Source organism: Carettochelys insculpta, chromosome 5 (genome assembly GCF_033958435.1).
Source record: "Carettochelys insculpta isolate YL-2023 chromosome 5, ASM3395843v1, whole genome shotgun sequence".
NCBI lineage: Eukaryota > Metazoa > Chordata > Testudines > Carettochelyidae > Carettochelys > Carettochelys insculpta.
Genome location: NC_134141.1, coordinates 39256486 through 39275099, shown reverse-complemented (window position 1 = coordinate 39275099; position 18614 = coordinate 39256486). Strand labels below are relative to the sequence as shown.

The window sequence follows — 18614 nt, the reverse complement described above, 5'->3', positions numbered from 1 at the left end:
TAATGCATTAGTGGGATTATTTTAGGATTACTGCCTGATCCTGATGTTATGTTTACCATAGACATGTAGCAGCTCAGAAGATGTCTGCAGAGCTTTGTCAAAGTTTTAATCAGCAGGTTTTGGCAATAGTGTTTTGACAAAATACCTGGGCTCATGTTTCACCTTTGCTGTTATTAATAACAAAAGGAAAAGACCACATTTCATTTTCTTTATACCTTGGGATCACATGCTGCAGTATAATTTTAATTTCATATGCCAGAAGAGGGACTAGAAGGTCAATTGACTAGCACTGATATTTCCCAGGCAAAGTTATGGCTGGGAAAACTGATGGTGTTGCTGGTAGTGTATCTGTTTTCTGTTAAAATGAGATGAAACAGCAAAGCGTGTATTAGGATGATGTTCTGTCTTGTCAAAAGGCAGTGTTACATTTAGCTCCTACATCAATTCAAATTCTTGACAGTGGTTTACTGAAGCCCACAAACAATCAATAGAGCAATTTTTATCTCTTAAACAAATTAGGTGTATTTAAAATAATAAAGACCTCAATGTGATGACTGAACAAGCCCTTCTAAAGTTAGCTCTGTTGCTCTGTGTCTCTGGTGGTAAGGAAGAGGAATGTTTTGGACACTGCCTTTGTTCTTTAATGCAGAGCTTATTGCCTCTAAAATACAATTGAACATGTTTCTGGCAATGATCCTCCAGGCACAAATGGCTTTCTTGCCAGTTTTGGAAAGCCTGTTTTCAGTATAAAATTGAGGAATTATTAGAAAGGGAAATAGCTTGATATGATACCACTGTCAGCTTCAAGACAAAACAAGATTGTTTCTTTTGCTGTGTGAGCAGGAAAATGCCACTCTGTTACACGTACCTCTGAAATGTGTATCTCTGACACCCTAACAAACAGATAACCAGAAAAATAAAGGGGAGCAGATACTTCAGCAAGGAACCATGGCCATTTTTTCATTTGTGTTAGTGCTGTTTTTCAATGCGAATGTCACTGAACGGGTATCTGACGAAGTCCCTTTAGACTGTTTACAGTAAAGGTTACAACCAGAATCAATAGGCCTGAGGTACTTCTAATTCCATCTGAGAGATGTTTATCTTCCATATGTCCGTTCTGTACCTGAACCACAGCATCCTATTAAGCTTTCATCATTGGAACTGTGTCACTCAGGTCAGTACAAGGTTTTTCCTGTTTGAGCTTTAATTTGTCTTTTTACATAGTCCTTTTGCACTATACTGGAATGATTGGCAATGATGATCTATACACTCATCCCTTGCTATATGAGCACAATTGGTTCCCAACTTTCTGCTTGTAGGCGAAAACTCGTAAGAGGGACACTAACTTTCCATTAAAATACATGTAAAGGTCTCTGATTGGTTCCAAGTGCTCATAATTCAGCAAAGGAGTGGCAGCATGTGGTGCTGCTTTTGACAGGTACATGAACTTTAGGTTGGAGAGGGTGGTTAGAGAAGGTGAAAGCCTGGGCGCAGTTTGGGGCGGCCATGAGCAGGAGGGAGAGTTAAAACCCAGTGGCAGGTTGGGTCTTTGAGTCAGGTGGAGAGATTAAGGCTGCAGCTGGTTAGGTCCACAGAGAGGGCAGGGTGTTAAGGCTGTGGTGGGTTGGGTCCATGGGGCAGACGAGGGTTTCAGGCTCCTGCAGGTTGTGTCTGTGGGGCAGGTGGGGGAGTTAAGGCTGCTGCAGATTGGGTTGGGGCTGTCGGGGGAGGGGGTCAGGCTGCAGTGGGTTGGGTCTGTAGGGCTGGTGGGAGGCGTCAGGCTGTGGTGGGTTGGATCTGCAGAGCCGGTGGGGTTTCAGGGTGCGGCGGGTTGGGTCTGTGGGGTGAGGGGTAAGACTCATACTAGCGGGGTGGGGGGAATTCATTCATCTAGTGAAAAAGGTAGGTGTATGTGTCCCTCATTTTAGCAAGTACTCGTAAGTAAATAGTCACTTAAAGAGGGATGAGTGTACAAGATAGGGTGCCAGCATTACCTACTGACATGGCACCTTCTTCAAGAAGTGATTCATCAGTTCTGCATGGGTTTTTCCAAATCTGTGCAGCTTTCAGCCACCGAGTCAGGAGACAGATATTACATAGCAGACCTGACATTGCTGGGTATGATTTATTGCCTGTGTAACATTGCAAATGAGTACTCACTTATATACAAACATCAACATGATACAATAGAAGCAAACCCTCTTGAAATATTTTTGAGAAACATTTGCATTTTGATTTGAAACTTGGTTTTACCCTTAAGTTGGTGCTAGTTTTACTAGAAACTAGCATCTATCCCTGAATAGATGACTATGGAGTATCTGATTAAATTTTTGGCAACATTTCATTTTTCTCCTTAGTGAAGCTGTATGCTATCACTTGCTGTATTAAATATCTATATCTATATCCTATGCTCCACCCTTGTGTATGCCCTGGCCCAATCATTATATGTGGTATGCAGCCTGAGCAGTTGGGAAATGAGTAAGCAATGCTAAATCTAATTACAGTGGTAGTAAAGTGCATATGTCACAGGATGGCCCCATGTGCAGGGAGCATTTTGAGATGTGCATAATTGATGTGCATAGAATTTCCATGCACCTGTATTAATGTATTTATTTGTCTTGCTTTTATTGTGAAAACAAAAAAGTCCTGTGGCAACTTATAGACTAAAAGATATTTGCCCATGAAAGCTTATGCTCCAGTATATCTGTTAGGCTTTCAGGTGCGACAGGACTTTTTGTTATTTTTATGGACGCAGACTAACACGGCTACCCCTCTGATGCTTTTATTGTTGTAGCACTCACAGAGTCAAATCATAGCTAAGAAGGCCATTGTACCAGACATTGTATAAGTTTTACCCACACAATGGTCAGACCTTGCCTCCCCCAGAACTTAAAATTCATAGAGGCTCTGTTCAGCTGAAAAGAGTAGACGTCCTTCTCTGCACAAACCTGCACTATGGGCCATTGCTTGCCCCCTAGTAAAGTGCATGTGGCAGAGGCCCCGACCAGTGTGCACAATGACGCAGCCTGTGTGGCTACTATACTTTATGCCCATCAATATCTGATACCTGGAGTGCTTGAGACATGTTGGATGGGCAGCTGTAGAGACCACAGGAGCAAGAAAGGAGGAGGGAAAGACGAATGACAGATACACAGTGGGTCACAGAGAGATATTGATGGTTAGTAGCTATGATGAAAGAAGCATCTGGTATGAGTAGTTAAAGCCACCTGAGTGCACTCAGGTGGCTGATTATCATCAGAGGAAAAAGGAAGTGGCCATCCCAGGCATCATCTTGTTGTGGGTCAATTCAGAGCTAATGTAGACAGTTCTCTGATTGCTACCACTGCGTCACCTACGTCATAGTGTGCGTTCATTTCTGAAAGCACCCTTGAGCTTTCATCGCTTCTGTTCATTCTTTGCCTGCTGCCGTTGCCTGCACCATCCCATCCTCCAGTGGTTATCAGAACAGTGTGTGTGATCTTCTTCACTGCCACACTCAGCCACACCTGAGTGGTCTCTGCATGATCGATCTAACTGTCACACAACAGAACTACTGATCAAAAGTCACATGTAGCAAGAGGACATTCTCCTGGGCACCTCTCCTAGCTGATTCCATCTGTCTACTGTTCCTCTTTTCACAGGGATAGTAAGTTGCAGGATAATTCCTGTAATTGCTGTTTTATTTCTAGTCTCTTTTGCTGGCGTGCAGAGAACTCTGGTTTTCTCTTTCCAGGTGCTGTGAATTTAGAAGTGGCAAACAATAATAATGGTACTCTGAATGTATACTAAGATTTCCAAAGGCTCCTCCATCTGGAGGGAGTAGAGCTTAAAGGAGTTGCACATCATCAGACAGCAAGCCTGCAGTAGAGTGAGAAATAGAAAGGAGGGTGAGCAATTGAGTAAAGTAGCTTTTACTACGAGGAAGGACTCTTCTTATATAAACGTTTATATATATATATATATACACACACACCACACACACACACACACACACACACACACGTGTGCACACTTTCAATGAGAGTTAGGCTCCTAAGTGTCTAAGTCACTTTTAAAAATGAGACTTAGGCTCCTAAATCACTTATCAAAATTTATACTTGTCGATAAGCCAACATATTTAGAGGAGCTTGTTCCTTTCATTAATTGTCATGTAGGCTGGTTCTCTGCATGTGACGAAAGAACCTGTTTTTGAGTTGTTTATGGGGCCTTGAATTCTGGATCCAGAGATACTTTACTGCTGGTTTTACAGGCCATGTCTCCTTTCCTTATGCAGTTCTTCAAATTCTTTTCCCTGGTCGGGGGGAAGGTATACCTTTAATACTTAGACTTCTCATTCACAGTTTCTGCAGCACATTTTATTCCATACACGCCAAGCCTAGTTTGCGGGTAGGTAGTTAGTCTCCCTCAGTTTGTACAAATATATATATTTTATGGTCATTATAGTCACTTAGTCTAACACAAGCCATTAGATTTCACCAAGTGATCCCTATATTAAGCCAAATAGTTTGTGGATTGAATTACAGCATATCTTTTTGGAAAGACATCCAGTCTTGATTTAAATTATGTTTATGAGATGAATCCAGCAAAAGCTGTGCAAGACTGATCATAATTAGAAACCCACACAAAACCTCCAGCATTGTTCTGGCTTCAGACATTATTTAAAATTGCACCTGATTATCTGAGGGTACATCTGTGCTGAAAAGTTAAACGGGAGTTTCCCTGATGTGGAAGATTATAGCTTTCAAGGTCTAAGCACTGTAGTCTTCTCTAAATATATTTGCAGGTGCTGCTTTAACAGGAACTATTCCACTGTTCTCAGGATCCAAAGTGGTTTTCGGTTTTCACAGAATCTGCCAGGAAATTGTCACTTCTTCTTCGAGTGTCCCCGTGGGTGCTCCACATTAGGTGTCGGGCTCGCCCGGCGCCGCAGATCGGATCTTCCAAGCAGTTTCTGCCGGACCGCGCATGCGCCGGTGCGCGCCGCTCCCCCGCGCGCTCCCGGCCATGTGCGCGATCCGGTCCCCGCCAGTTCCTCTTAACCGCCATCGGCTGCAGACGGAATCCAACTAGGCTAAGGCCAAGTAGTGTATTCAATGGCTTTATCTGTTTTTTCTTAAAGTTTTTTCAGGCACTTAGGCTACTATAAGCTAGCCGTTTGTTATTTTGTAAAAAAAAAAAAAAAAAAAAACCACAACGAACAAGCTAGGAGAGGGACAGCTCAGCCAGTCCCAGTAACAAGCGCCGGAGGCCAGGAGCTAGGGCTATCAGCCCTCCGGCTAAGGCAGACCATCGGACGGGGAAAACGGCACAAAGAAGGTGCTAAGTACCCACTTAAAAACACAAAGACTCACCAACAATGTCCTCTTCAGGCTTTAAAAAAAAAAAAAAAAAAAAAAAAAATGCTGCTTCTTGACAAGGCCCTCCAGCCAGAAGTGCCGGAGCGGCCGCAGCAGGAGGGACCCTCCGGGGCCCTTAAAAGGAAAGCTGCCTCCCTCACCCCATCAGCGCAGAAACGGAGGAAAGTATCTCCAGCCCGATCCCTGCCGGCAGCAACAGCGAGCGGGACGGGAGGAGCAAGCAGCCCCCAGCCGCAGCAACAGCTGATCGGCGGCGGCACGGAGAGCCACGTGGAAGCGGCTCAGCCTCCAATACTCAGCCAGCCGCCCCGCACCGCAGGCAGGGCGGCGGCTAAGCAAACGCCGGTACTGGCGGCACCGCAGGCAGCGGCACCGACCCCCGGGGAACCGGCGGTGCAGAGCGCGCAGGCACGCAGCCTGCCGGCACCGGAGGACACCGCACATGCGGCATCGCCCTCGAGCGTGCCGAGCTCGGTGCAGACGGGGCCGGAATCCCCTGTATGCTCCCCAGCCCGATCCCTGCCGGCAGCAACAGCGAGCGGGACGGGAGGAGCGAGCAGCCCCCAGCCGCAGCAACAGCTGATCGGCGGCGGCACGGAGAGCCACGTGGAAGCAGCTCAGCCTCCGATAATCAGCCAGCCGCCCCGCACCGCAGGCAGGGCGGCGGCTAAACAAGCGCTGGTACCAGCGGCGCCGCAGGCAGCGGCACCGACCCCTGGGGAACCGGCGGTGCAGAGCGCGCAGGCACGTAGCCTGCCGGCACTGGAGGACACCGCACGTGCGGCACCGCCCTTGAGCGTGCCGAGCTCGGTGCGGACGCCGGAATGCCCTGTATGCCCCCCAGCCCGATCCCTGCCGGCAGCAACAACGAGCGGGACGGGAGGAGCGAGCAGCCCCCAGCCGCAGCAACAGCTGATCGGCGGCGGCACGGAGAGCCACGTGCAAGCGGCTCACCCTTCGATAATCAGCCAGCCGCCCCGCACCGCAGGCAGGGCGGCGGCTAAACAAGCGCCGGTACCACCTACCCCCGGAAAACCGGCGGTGCAGAGCGCGCAGGCACGCAGCCTGCCGGCACCGAAGGACACCGCACATGCGGCACCGACTTCGAGTGTGCCGAGCTCGGTGCGGACGTGGCCGGGATCCCCTGTATGTCAGGGGCGGAGTTACCTCCTCAAGGGAGGGGGAAGACTGCACACAAGAGGAGGCATTGCAGCCCCTCTCCGCACAGGGCTGTGTAGTTGCTTTCTCACAGCCCTCCGCTATGTTGCAGACTCCAACTAGAAGGCAGGGGTCCCCCCCCTCCTTGGCCTACCCAGAGCCCCCTTCTCCATTTCTGCAACCAGCCTCACCCTGGCTGGGACCACCTCCACCCTTCCTGGGATTTGAACCGCTGGACTATTAGGCAAAGTCGCTCTCTCCAGGGTCTCGACGGTCTCCCTCCCCCAGACGCAAAGGGTATGCACCAAGGGAGTGGTCTAGGTCACCTTCCCAAGACCAGTGCTTATACTGCCGTGGTCGCCCCTACCACGCAGGGCATAGACACCATCGGCAATCTACTAGGGAAAGATCCCTACGAACGATCTCGTACCCCCAAGGGCAATTGTGACCGGGGACAGAGACTTAAGCATCTCAGGGGGGACTGGTTATGGAACCCCGAGATTTTTCCTCGCACACCTCTAGTGAGAGGGTGTACCATCATCAGCAGGAACCGGAAGGGTCCAGAAAGACGTACCCCAGCGGTTCCTCGCTTTCCTCCCCGGATGAGGCTACGGCCCCGGGGGGCGTCCATCCTCCGGACGATCTCAAACAGTTCCAAGAGCTGTTTTACGAGGGTGGCCTTCACGCAAGGCTTCCAGACAGCAAAGGTGCAAGAGCAACACCATAAGCTCCTCAAAAATCTGAGACCTCCGGCCTCCTCCAAAATAGCAATACCGCTGATGACGCAATCTTGGAGCCTGCCACTATGATATGGCAGACTCCCGCGACTATTCCGCCTGTCCACAAAAGAGCGAAAAAAAAAAAAAAAAAAAAAAAAATACTTCGTGCCCACGAAGGGCATGGAGTTCCTGTTCAGCCACCCACAACCAAATTCTTTGGTGGCGGAGTCGTCGCAACGTGGGGGAATAAACAAACATGCCAAAAAGCTAGAGCTGTTGGGCAGAAAGGTCTACTCCTCCTCCACGCTACTGTTGCCAATGGCAAATTACGCAGCGCATCTAGCGAACCATAATTTCAACAACCACATTAGGTTGACCTCCCTCATGGACTCGCTTCCAGAGGGCACGAAACCAGTGCTCAAGGCCATCATCCGACCATTTTATAACCAGTGGCAAAGGATCACCACAGACACATGGGTGCTGGAGATCATAGCCACGGGGTACGCCATCCCCTCCCAGTTGCTCCCACCGCCATGACCTCCACCCGGGGCCCCACCTCCAGGAGACCTCCCATGTAGCGAGGCTCAAGCAGGAGGTAGACCATCTCATGCTCGTAGGGGCAGTGGAAAGAGTGCCGGAGCAACTGCAAGGGAGAGGGTTCTACTCGAGGTACTTCCTCACGGGGAGGTCCATCTTAGATTTTCGAGGCCTCACCGGTACCTGCGCAAGCAACGTTTTCGGATGATCACAAACGCCTCCATCCTTACGGCACTAGACGATGGAGATTGGTTCGCAGCCCTCGACTTACAAGGTCCTACCGTTTGGGCTCTCCTCAGCCCCCAGAGTCTTCACCAAGACCTTGGCAGTGGTGTCAGCCTACCTGCACAGACAGGGGGTATTTATATTCCAGTATCTGAATGACTGCCTACTCAAAGGGGCCTCAAAGGAGGAGGTACTACGCATAATATGTGTCACAGCAGGCACGTTCTCTTCGCTCGGCCTGCTTATCAATCTGACAAAATCAAAGACAGACCCCACACAGGACATAGAGTTCGTAGGGGCACGCATAAATTCTATTACAGTGAGGGCGTATCTACCAGAGACTCGCTTTCGGGCCATCGGCTCCCTCGCGCAAGGCTTCACCTTCAGCCCTATGGTGCCGGTTCTGACGTGCTTACAGCCGCTGGGCCACATGGCAGCAGCAACGTTTCGTACAACAGAACGCCAGGTTACACATGCGCAGCATGCAGCATTGGCTGGCGAGCGTATACAAACCGGCAGCACACACTGTTCACAGGATGGCGTCGCCCACAACGGAGGTGCGCAAATCCCTGCAATGGTGGGTAAACCCAGAGAACCTGCTAACAAGGGTACCCTTCCACCAACCACACGTATTGGTTTTTCTTACTACAGATGCCCCCCTCATAGGGTGGGGAGCACACATGGGCGAAGAGGTGACGCAAGGGCTGTGGTCCTCTATGGAGCAGTCACTGCACACAAATATACTGGAGCTCAAAGCAGTGTTCAACGCCTGCAGACACTTTCGAGACCAACTGAAAGGCAAGGTAGTCGGGATCAGTACAGACGATACCTCCACCATGTTTTATATAAATCGGCAAGGAGGAGCTCGGTCCCGTGCCTTATGTGTAGAAGCAGTCCGGTTGTGGAACTGCTGCATCGCCAACAATGTAACCTTGAAAGCCTCGTACTTACCAGGCGCTCGCAATGTGAAGGCAGACCAGCTGAGCAGGCGTTTCGCACTCACGCACGAGTGGCAGATCCGTCCCGATCTGCTGCAACCGATTTTTCCACGCATGGGGTTTTTCCCCAGATAGACCCTGTTTGCTACTCAGCACAACAAGAAGTGCCCACAATTCTGCTCCAGGGCAGGACTGGGACGGGGGTCCCTGAGGGATGCCTTCGCGATCTCATGGAGGGGCCCCCTGCTTTACGCTTTCCCTCCCACAGTGCTCATCCACAAAGTGTTGCAGAAAGCCAGGAGGGAAGGAACCTGAATGATCCCGATAGTCCCAACGTGGGATCGACAGCAATGGTTCCCCCTATTCCTGTGCATGTCGGACCGGCCACTGAGGTCCCCTCCGGTGGCGCGGGATCTGCTCACGCAAGCCCAGGGGTCCATAGTGTATCCGCACCCCCAAAGCCTGCGACTACAAACGTGGTTAATCCATGGCTTAGCTCCCTAGAGAGCACATGTACGGAGGAAGTGCAGCAAGTCCTAGAAAGTAGCAGGAGGACTTCCACCAGGAAGACCTTCAAGCAGAAATGGACTCGCTTTACGGCATGGTGTTCTACCAAACAGCTAGCCCCCTTTCGGTGCCTATGGCTGTGATATTAGAGTATTTACTGGACCTCAAGAGAGGAGGACTCTCGCTATCCTCGTTTCAGGTCCACCTGGCCGCCATTTTGGTGTTCAGACACGAAGAGGAAGGGCACACGGTGTTCGCCCATCCCATGGTTACCAGGTTCTTCAAAGGGCTGGTAAGCCTATACCCCCCTCAGAAACCGCTTCCACCTCTGTGGAACTCGGACCTGGTGCTTAATGCGAAAAGGGGACCACCGTTTGAGCCTTTGGCCACGGTTTCCCTCCGCCTCCTTATGATGAAGACGACCTTTCTTCTCGCAATCACGTCAGCTCGCAGGGTGAGCGAGCTTGAGGCAGTTATGGCAACGCCGCCCTGCGCTGTTTTTCCAAGGAGGCGGTAACCATACGGCTACATCCAGCCTTTGTTCCTAAAGTTTCTTTCTGAGTTTCATACTAACGAACCTATTGTTTACCCTTGTTTATCCAAAGCCTCATAACTCTAACAAAGAGGTGCGCCTACACCTCCTGGACGTGAGCAGGCGCTAGCTTTCTATATGGACAGGACCAAGTCCTTCCGGAGAACGGATAGGCTCCTAGTCTCTATCGCTCCCAAATCAAAAGGAGAATGTCTCTCTTCGCAGAGAATCTCTAAGCACATCGTATCTTGCATAAAAATGTGCTACAAACTCAAAAAGACTCCTTTACTGGCCACGCCCAGGGCTCATTCCACTAGGGCGGTGGCAGCATCAACAGTCTTTTTCAAGGGCGTTGCGCTAAAAGACATTTGCAGAGTGGCGACCTGGTCATCCTGTGACACCTTCGCCAAACATTACGCCCTTCACAGGGTATTCCAAGAGGATACCCGTCTCTTGGCAGCGGTCCTCTCGGGGACAAGCTGCACATAATCCGATTACCCACCTCCTATCTTGGGTTACTGCTGGGTAGTCACCTAATGTGGAGCACCCACGGGGACACTCGAAGAAGAAAGAAAGGTTACTCACCGTAGTAACGGTGGTTCTTCGAGATGTGTCCCCGTGGGTGCTCCACTACCCGCCCATCCTCCCCGCTCCGGATCTCTGTTTAGTGTTTTGCAGGAGCATCCGAGGCGGTTGGTCAAGGAACTGGCGGGGACCGGATCGCGCACATGGCCGGGAGCGCGCGGGGGAGCGGCGCGCACCGGCGCATGCGCGGTCCGGCAGAAACTGCTTGGAAGATCCGATCTGCGGCGCCGGGCGAGCCCGACACCTAATGTGGAGCACCCACGGGGACACATCTCGAAGAACCACCGTTACTACGGTGAGTAACCTTTCTTTTATAGTTACATTTTACAGGTAGTATGTGCAGAGTAAGGCAAACCCTTCTTTTACAGTCCACACAGTCACAAGGTAATAGAATATCATGGCACTAGCAATATATTCATTTCCTTAGTCAAAGGGTTATTCTGCATGCATTTCTGCCTTGAACCATCACTCATTAAACACTAAAAACGATCAGACAGCAGAAGGCTGATGTCATGCTGGTATCTGTGTCTTTGTCTCAGAGAATCATAGGTTTTCTGACATTATATATTGCATTTGGCTCAAAAAATCAAACCATTCTCTTTCTATCACAAGCCGTATTGAGGCAGGGATGCTCTTACTTCCTTGTCGTCAAATACTCCATGATGCCAATAATTTGTTTTTCCCAATGTTAAGGTTAGAGACTAATAGCTGCAACAACTTTATTTTATATAGAAGGGGCACCTCAATGCCTTTATCAAGATCAGTGCCCCACTCTTCTGTACTCTTACTTTCAAGAGTTTACTCTAATGAGACAAGATATCCATACTTTCTCCCGTAGGGGACTCAGATTTGGATATTAGAGAACAGATTATATGATTTCTTGATATCTAAGCACTGCTATGACAAAGAAGGAAAAATATATACTTGGGAAAATCTCTTCTCACTAACATCTGTGCCAGTCCATCAATTTCAAGGAAACAGTTCAAGATACTTTTTCCTTTATGTATACTTGCATTAATCATAGAAATTCAAGAAAATAGATTCCTTGTTTTTGCTCTTCAGAACTCAGAAGAAACTCATACCCTTTCTCAAAACCTCACCAGCTCAATGACTGATAATATTTTTGAATTGATATAGAATCTTTCTGTATCTCAGGAGTTTTAAACTACAAAAAAAACCCAAGCAAACAAAAATCCTTTTGCCAAATTAATACTTTTCTGTTGGATCAAAGTGTGTTTTTGAATAGGAAGAATGGAAGTTCTTGAAGCCAGAGCCTCAGCTGGAATAAACTGGCATAGCTTTATTGAAGGAAGTGGTGCTACACCAATTTACACCAGCCGAGGAGCTAAACCTGGATGTTTTCAAAGCCAATATTTAGTGATGGTAACTGTATTCTCTGGGGAGCAGCCTCTGGCTATTTGTGCTCCATCACATGCTGTATATGGAAGGACATTTGCTAAGAGAGTAATTCCACCATCCTTGTTAAGTCAGAATACTTCTGTCATTCCCAGGAGCCCTGCTAGAGTGGAGAGGACTTGCTGAAGAGAGAATTTATACTAGAAAGGAAGGTAACTACTTCTAGCAAGTATCTTTCTAAAATTTCACTGACGCTGATCAAAACTCTTGCTCCATGGAAAGGATACCAAAATTCATATTAAATTAGTATAATTACCTTCCAGAAAAAGCTGACGTTGGCTGATAGAGTAACCTCGTATTGAGTTCTCCATTGCTTTGCATTTACCGCAGGGAGGAGTGGGTGTAATGTGCTAACAGATCAGAATGGGGGCGTTTTGTACTTAATTTGCTTGGTGCTAATGACTACACAAATTGTAGGATGGTGTATAATCAGCTTCCCTCTTATTAGAAACAAACAAAAATATCCTTAAGAGCGACCAAGGTTTTGGCCTGAATGCGCTAAAACAATCTAGGTGCCAATGTTCCAGTTTTGAAACCATTGTGATACACAAAACTACTGAACCCTGTACAGTCCTACACTCACATGACACCTAAATTTTTGCAGGAAAGTTCTGTTCTGAGAACACCCATGTTTCAGCCTTTGAGCATGCACACTGCTGCCTCTCAGTCGGAAGCACCTGAGCAGCTGTCGCTTGCTGACCACCAGAGCAATTCACAAGCCAGGGGAACACAGGCATTCCCCTGCCTAAGTTGGGTATGGGACCCCATCTGGTAGGGGCCCTGTGAGCATGCCTATTGGATTGGGCCCTTTTGAGAAGTTTACACAAACATTTGGGGGAGAGGTGGTGTTCCCTCATAGCATTTAGCTCAGGGGTTAGGAAACTCGCCTGGGATATGGGACAGCAAGCAGTCCTGTGGCACCTTAGAGACTAACAAATTCATGAAGTCATGAGCTTTTTTGGGTAAAACCCATTTCATCAGATGAGTCGGAGTGGAAATTCCAGAATCCAGGATATAGAAGTTACCTGTCAAGTGTAGAACCAGTGTTAATTAAGCTAATTAAGTCGGGCTAGATGTGTCTCATTCATAGCATATGATGTGAAAATGCAAATATCAAAGGCAGGGAAATTGGGATATGGGAACTCTCTTCCTTTATCCCCAACCTCAGTCCCACTATGCATGGAGCTGCTGCAGAGCAGGGCTGCTCTGGCCGTGTGGCGCTCCCTATGTCCATGATGAGTGAAGGGCTGCTCCAGCTCCTACCAGTTAACCATAACCCATAAGCCTCATTCATTAAGGAAGAGGCTTACCAGTGAACTGGTTAACTATTTAACTGTTGACATCCTTATTGTGCATAAATAATTAAAGAGTCATTAGAGCCAGGAGACTGGATCCTGGGTTCCTGCAGGCTTCAAAATCACACACAAGCTTGTGGTCTCACTCACTCTGACAGAGTCATGTTGGCCAGATGGGGCAAGTGAGAAAGCACAAACATGACTCAATAGCCAGGTGCTTAGACCATACAGCTTGGAGATGGATAATCAGACCCCCTGCACCAATGATTTTTAATTAGTTATTTAGAGTGCAGCAGCTTCAACAGGAGAAACTGAGGAACACCCTGCTCCCAGTTCCAAATATCCTATGTCCATGGTTACAATACTCATCTGAGAGGTTGTAAATCTCTTCTCCACTCAGAAAGAGCATGACTTGAATTTGGCAATCTCCTGCATCCCTAAGCATTGAGCTAAAAACTCTGGGAGGAGTACCTTTAGCTTCTTGCTAAAATGGTATAGGCGCCTAATATGAAGAGTCTCTCTTGCATCTTACAAAATGGGTCTTTGCCCACAAAACCTTATGCTCCAAAATATCTGTTAGTCTATAAGGTGCCACAGGACTTCTTGTTTTTGCAGATATAGACTAACATGGCTACCCCTCTGATAATGTGAAGAGAGGGTTTGAAATTGGGAAGTACAAAGAGCGACGGGGCCTCCCCTGCAGTGGGTGCTTATCTCTGAGACATGAGTGCAGCTTAACACACACCCCGGTTGTTGGCATCTCCTGCTGGCTAGTTCAGATGGCTCCCTGCTGGCATGCTGGCTTTTCTAAATCTCTTATTCATTGTGTAGGAGCTTAGGTGCTTCACTAAGGCTTTGTGACTCACAGTGATTCTCAAGGCGCCTAAAAAGTTAGGCGCTGTGACACTGAACATCACAATGCCTCACTTCTTTTTATGCGCTCAAGCTTTTGTGTGTAGAAAACAGCTTTGCACTGTTGAGATAACAGGACTGAAAACTCCTTAGTCTTTGTGTTCCCGTGAAGAAAAAAATTCCTGTTAGTTAAAATATACTTAAAACAACTGGGTAATATGACAAAGGTAATTAATCTGACTGGAGACCCTCTTGTCTACATGTTCATGTGGAATGGTTCATAAGGTTGAGTGAGAAGAAGGGAGTGATATATCACAACCTCTCATGAATAAGGTTTTTAAAGCTGTACTGTGGATTGGCCAAGATTTATCAACGCTGCCTTAGTGCTTTTCCACATATAATACGTATACTGTTAGCTAGTTGATGATGTGCTGATAGGGAATAACATAAAGCAGCTATTCTTCTGTTGCATGGTCCCTCTGTAAGCCACGTTAAGTTTGAATAATAGGTCTGCAGACTGGTATTGTGGGTAAACAGCTGTAAACTGAAATATGGAATTGTTTGTTAAATTTCTTCTAGATAAACTACAATTCCTCTCCTGTACTTCAGAAAAGAGCTTTGCATTTGACCAAAGTATTTACAATGAGGAAGGAATTGAAATTTGTTGATATAGTATAGCAGTGTATTTTGTTTTGTCACCTTGCAATGCTCTTGTAGAGACAAAATACACACTTCATGCTGAATATGAAAAATGAGAATTTAGAGATAAAAGCAAAACTGTACTTCAGAAAGCTTGTAAGAGGGAAGAAAGTCAGCCCCTCCATTCTTTTTCTTTTGAAATACTGCTGGGAAAGCAACCCCTGAAGGAATGTCTGTTTTTGAGTATTATTTCTGTGTTATTTCTGTTTCAGGAGTACGTAAGGACCTCCTGCAAGGGTTATTATATTGTGCACTATAGCTGTGTCTACACGTGCATGCTACTTCGAAGTAGTAGCACTAACTTCGAAATAACGCCCGTCGCGGCTACACGCGTCGGGCGCTATTTCGAAGTTAACTTCGACGTTAGGCGGCGAGACGTCGAAGTCGCTAACCTCATGAGGGGATCGGAATAGCGCCCTACATCGATGTTCAACGTCGAAGTAGGGACCGTGTAGACGATCCACGTCCCACAATGTCGAAATTGCTGGGTCCTCCATGGAGGCCATCAGCTGGGGGGGTTGAGAGATGCTCTCTCTCCAGCCCCTGCGGGGCTCTATGGTCACCGTGGGCAGCAGCCCTTAGCCCAGGGCTTCTGGCTGCTGCTGCGGCAGCTGGGGATCCATGCTGCAGGCACAGGGTCTGCAACCAGTTGTCGGCTCTGTGTATCTTGTGTTGTTTAGTGCAACTGTGTCTGGGAGGGGCCCTTTAAGGGAGCGTCTTGCTGTTGAGTCCGCCCTGTGACCCTGTCTGCAGCTGTGCCTGGCACCCTTATTTCGATGTGTGCTACTTTGGCGTGTAGACGTACCCTCGCAGCGCCTATTTCGATGTGGTCCTGTGCAATGTCGAAGTTGAACATCGACATTGCCAGCCCTGGAGGACATGTAGACGTTATTCATCGAAATAGCCTATTTCGATGTTGGCTTCACGTGTAGACGTAGCCTATACGAACAAGCAAGCCTGAGATAGCCCCTGCCCCAGAGAGCTCACAATCTACATACTATACAACAGATGATTAATGAGACAGAAAGGGGAAGGGAGAAAACAAGATAGCTACAAGGAGGCACAGCTGTCTCAGTACTCACAGGTGGCCACCCATGTAACCAGTGCTGGGCAGAACAGATTCTCTTGAGACTCATGTGGGTTATTCTGTGGCTCCATTCAAAGTTTATTTTCAGTGGGTACAGACTTTGATTAATAAAGATACAGAACACCAAGGTTTCAAGTTTGTGTGTCTGAACAATAAGGCAAACATGAAGTATCGTAAATCACCTAGTTATAGCCCTGATGGATCACAGTGCCTTCACCAGAGTTTCCATCTGAAGTTCAATTATAGGAGCTGGGCTTTTCTTTAAAAGCACATATTAGAAAAGGCAAATTAATTAGTGTGCTGTGCCCAATTAAATAAACGATTAGGAACCAGCTGTGTCTGTGAAAGCACAATTAAAAGTGAAACACTCCAAACTTGTTGATGTTTTTTTTGGAATTGAAAAAAGGAGCTATAGGTATCTAATATGAAATTGTGTTGCAAAAGGGCAAGTTAGTACTTTATTTGCCAAATTAACTTTCAAAGACTATTCAGGTTATAAAGTTTGACTTCCTGCACATTAATCTTGAATGATTGATAGACTACTGTAAAATAGCTTTGTTCAGAAAGATGATCTTTGGCAGGCAGCATCGAAGGGATGAAAATAACCCCCCAGTTTTTCAGACTGATTTCCCCTGCAGATCAGCCCCTCTGTGAAATGTGCTAGAGAATTGTGAGCTATTTGCTATATTATAATACTGTCTTTCATTGTATGCACAGGCCCCTTTGGTTCTTTTTATCCCCAGGATTTTGGGGTTTATATATTTACTTAGCATAAGAAATGTTAATGACTGAATGCAGTGGTGAAACATGAGAGGAAAAAAATCTGACATTAGACAGTTCTGTTTACCTTTATTTTACTGCAGGTTGATTGTTGGTTTTATCGTACTTAAATTTATGGGTACATATTTTTATGGTAAAACCCAATGACATGTTCAGTGTGCTCCATCAAACTCTCTGTATTTGATTCACAGCGCTGCAGGGTATGAATCAGTCTCCCAGTATAACCCTTAATCACTTTTTTAAAACCTAAATAATGTAGTGTGGCTTTTATTTATGGCCTGTGTCATCATCTAATTATGTAAACTTACCCAAAGCAACACCAGATGGAATATTTCCCTAAAAATGCTTGTCAGCTATTGATTGACTCAGAAGACAAAGTTTCTTTCCTGGGTCCAATCAGCTGAGACAGAAAATTCACAGGTAGCTCACAGCACATTAAAATCTGCTCAAAGTGAAGTTGTAGGTGCAGTTGATACCGGCAAGCCTTGTTGTAGGTCAAAAATCAAAGAGAAGGGGCCCAGAAGGACAGGCCCTTTTAAAAATTATGCTTATTTGTTCCTTTATAATGAGAATCCCCTTAGTTGTTGCTTGTTGACCATTCCCGCCCTACTTTCTTTGTGCAGCAGTTAAAAGAGATTGGACAGGAAGTTCTTATGCTTTTGTTTGTTTTCCACAGGGTGAAGTGAAGAAGTAAAGACTCCCCGCTGAACTACTATGAGGTCAGAAGCCTTGCTGCTATATTTCACACTGCTACACTTTGCTGGGGCTGGTTTCCCAGAAGATTCTGAGCCAATCAGTATTTCGCATGGCAACTGTAAGTATGAAAGGCCTGATGCTGTCAGCCCCCTCTTCCCGCCACCCTCCCCAACGTCCAAGAAGGGATGTATTGATCAATGAGCTTCAAACTTGTACACTTTGACTTTTTGTTTTGTTTTGTTCCTTGATGGCTGTTCAAATCAACCAGATCACATTTATAAATGATTAAGTTAGAGCAGAACATGTCTGTCCTGACCTGTGTCTGCAGAATTGATTAGCTGCTTGCTCCTGTAACACCAGAACCTAGAACAGCCTTCAAACTGGAGTTTGTACAGTACAGCCACCTCACAGGGTGCCATTCAACCCCACAACAAATGAAGGAAGCTTGTTTTTCCTCCGCACAAAGTTTCTTACCTAACACCCAAAAGCAAAGTTCTGGAGAGCCAGCTAGGTTGTAGCCCACTAAATGGAACTGTGTTGAGGATGTACCATTGAAATGGTTTACGAGAACTGCCCAAATGACCAGACTTGCTTGTTCAGCCCCTGACGAAACTTTGTTCTGCTTCACCACTGGGCATTTTGGGCAGTAACGGTTTTAGTAAGATTTTTTATTTCAGTGAGAAGGTGAGAAGCCTGTATTTTTTGGCCAAAAATATTTTCCATTTTCTGACCTGCTTTAATGAGGGGGGCTCTGAGGCTAGACAAGCACAGGATGCTGCTAGTCAGGATCAAGATGGGCTGACTAGACTATGTGGGAAAGTGTGGACTGCATTTGACCAACTGGCTGAGACCCTCAGTATAAGTTCCTCTTTTCATAGTTACCACAGTTCAATCACAGTTATGCCAAAAAGGCCTTCTGGGGACTAAATTCATGAGGGGCGCTTAGGCATCTCACAGCCTGTTAAGATGCCTGTGTACAACAGGTGGGTGCCATTGGCTTTCAAAAATATGCACTCAGTTGCCCCCCTAACTCTGGACATACCTAGACACTGGTTTCCACTTCTAAAGTTTAAGAGGTATCTAAAGTTATGCCGGGAAATCTTACGTTTCCCAGCAGCCTAGCACCCAGTTCACCATAGGCTGTGCCCTTGTGAGTTTAGGAAGTAGGCATCCTCCTCACCTGTATTGCGATTCATTAGACATATTCATAGCTCAGACAAAGGCTAGCTGG

At 47.1% G+C, this 18614-nt stretch overlaps 1 protein-coding gene across 5 annotated transcripts in view; it reads left to right on the top strand.

Moving 5' to 3' along the window:
* Nucleotides 1-18614, top strand: part of SEMA6A (semaphorin 6A) — a 154825-nt gene that overhangs the window by 58815 nt on the left and 77396 nt on the right. For all 5 annotated transcript variants that reach the window (XM_074994985.1, XM_074994986.1, XM_074994984.1 and 2 more), the window contains exon 2: nt 17364-17501. In XM_074994985.1, the coding sequence (XP_074851086.1) occupies nt 17402-17501 (100 nt within the window). In that variant the 5' untranslated portion in view covers nt 17364-17401. The remainder of the gene's footprint in view (nt 1-17363; nt 17502-18614) is intronic.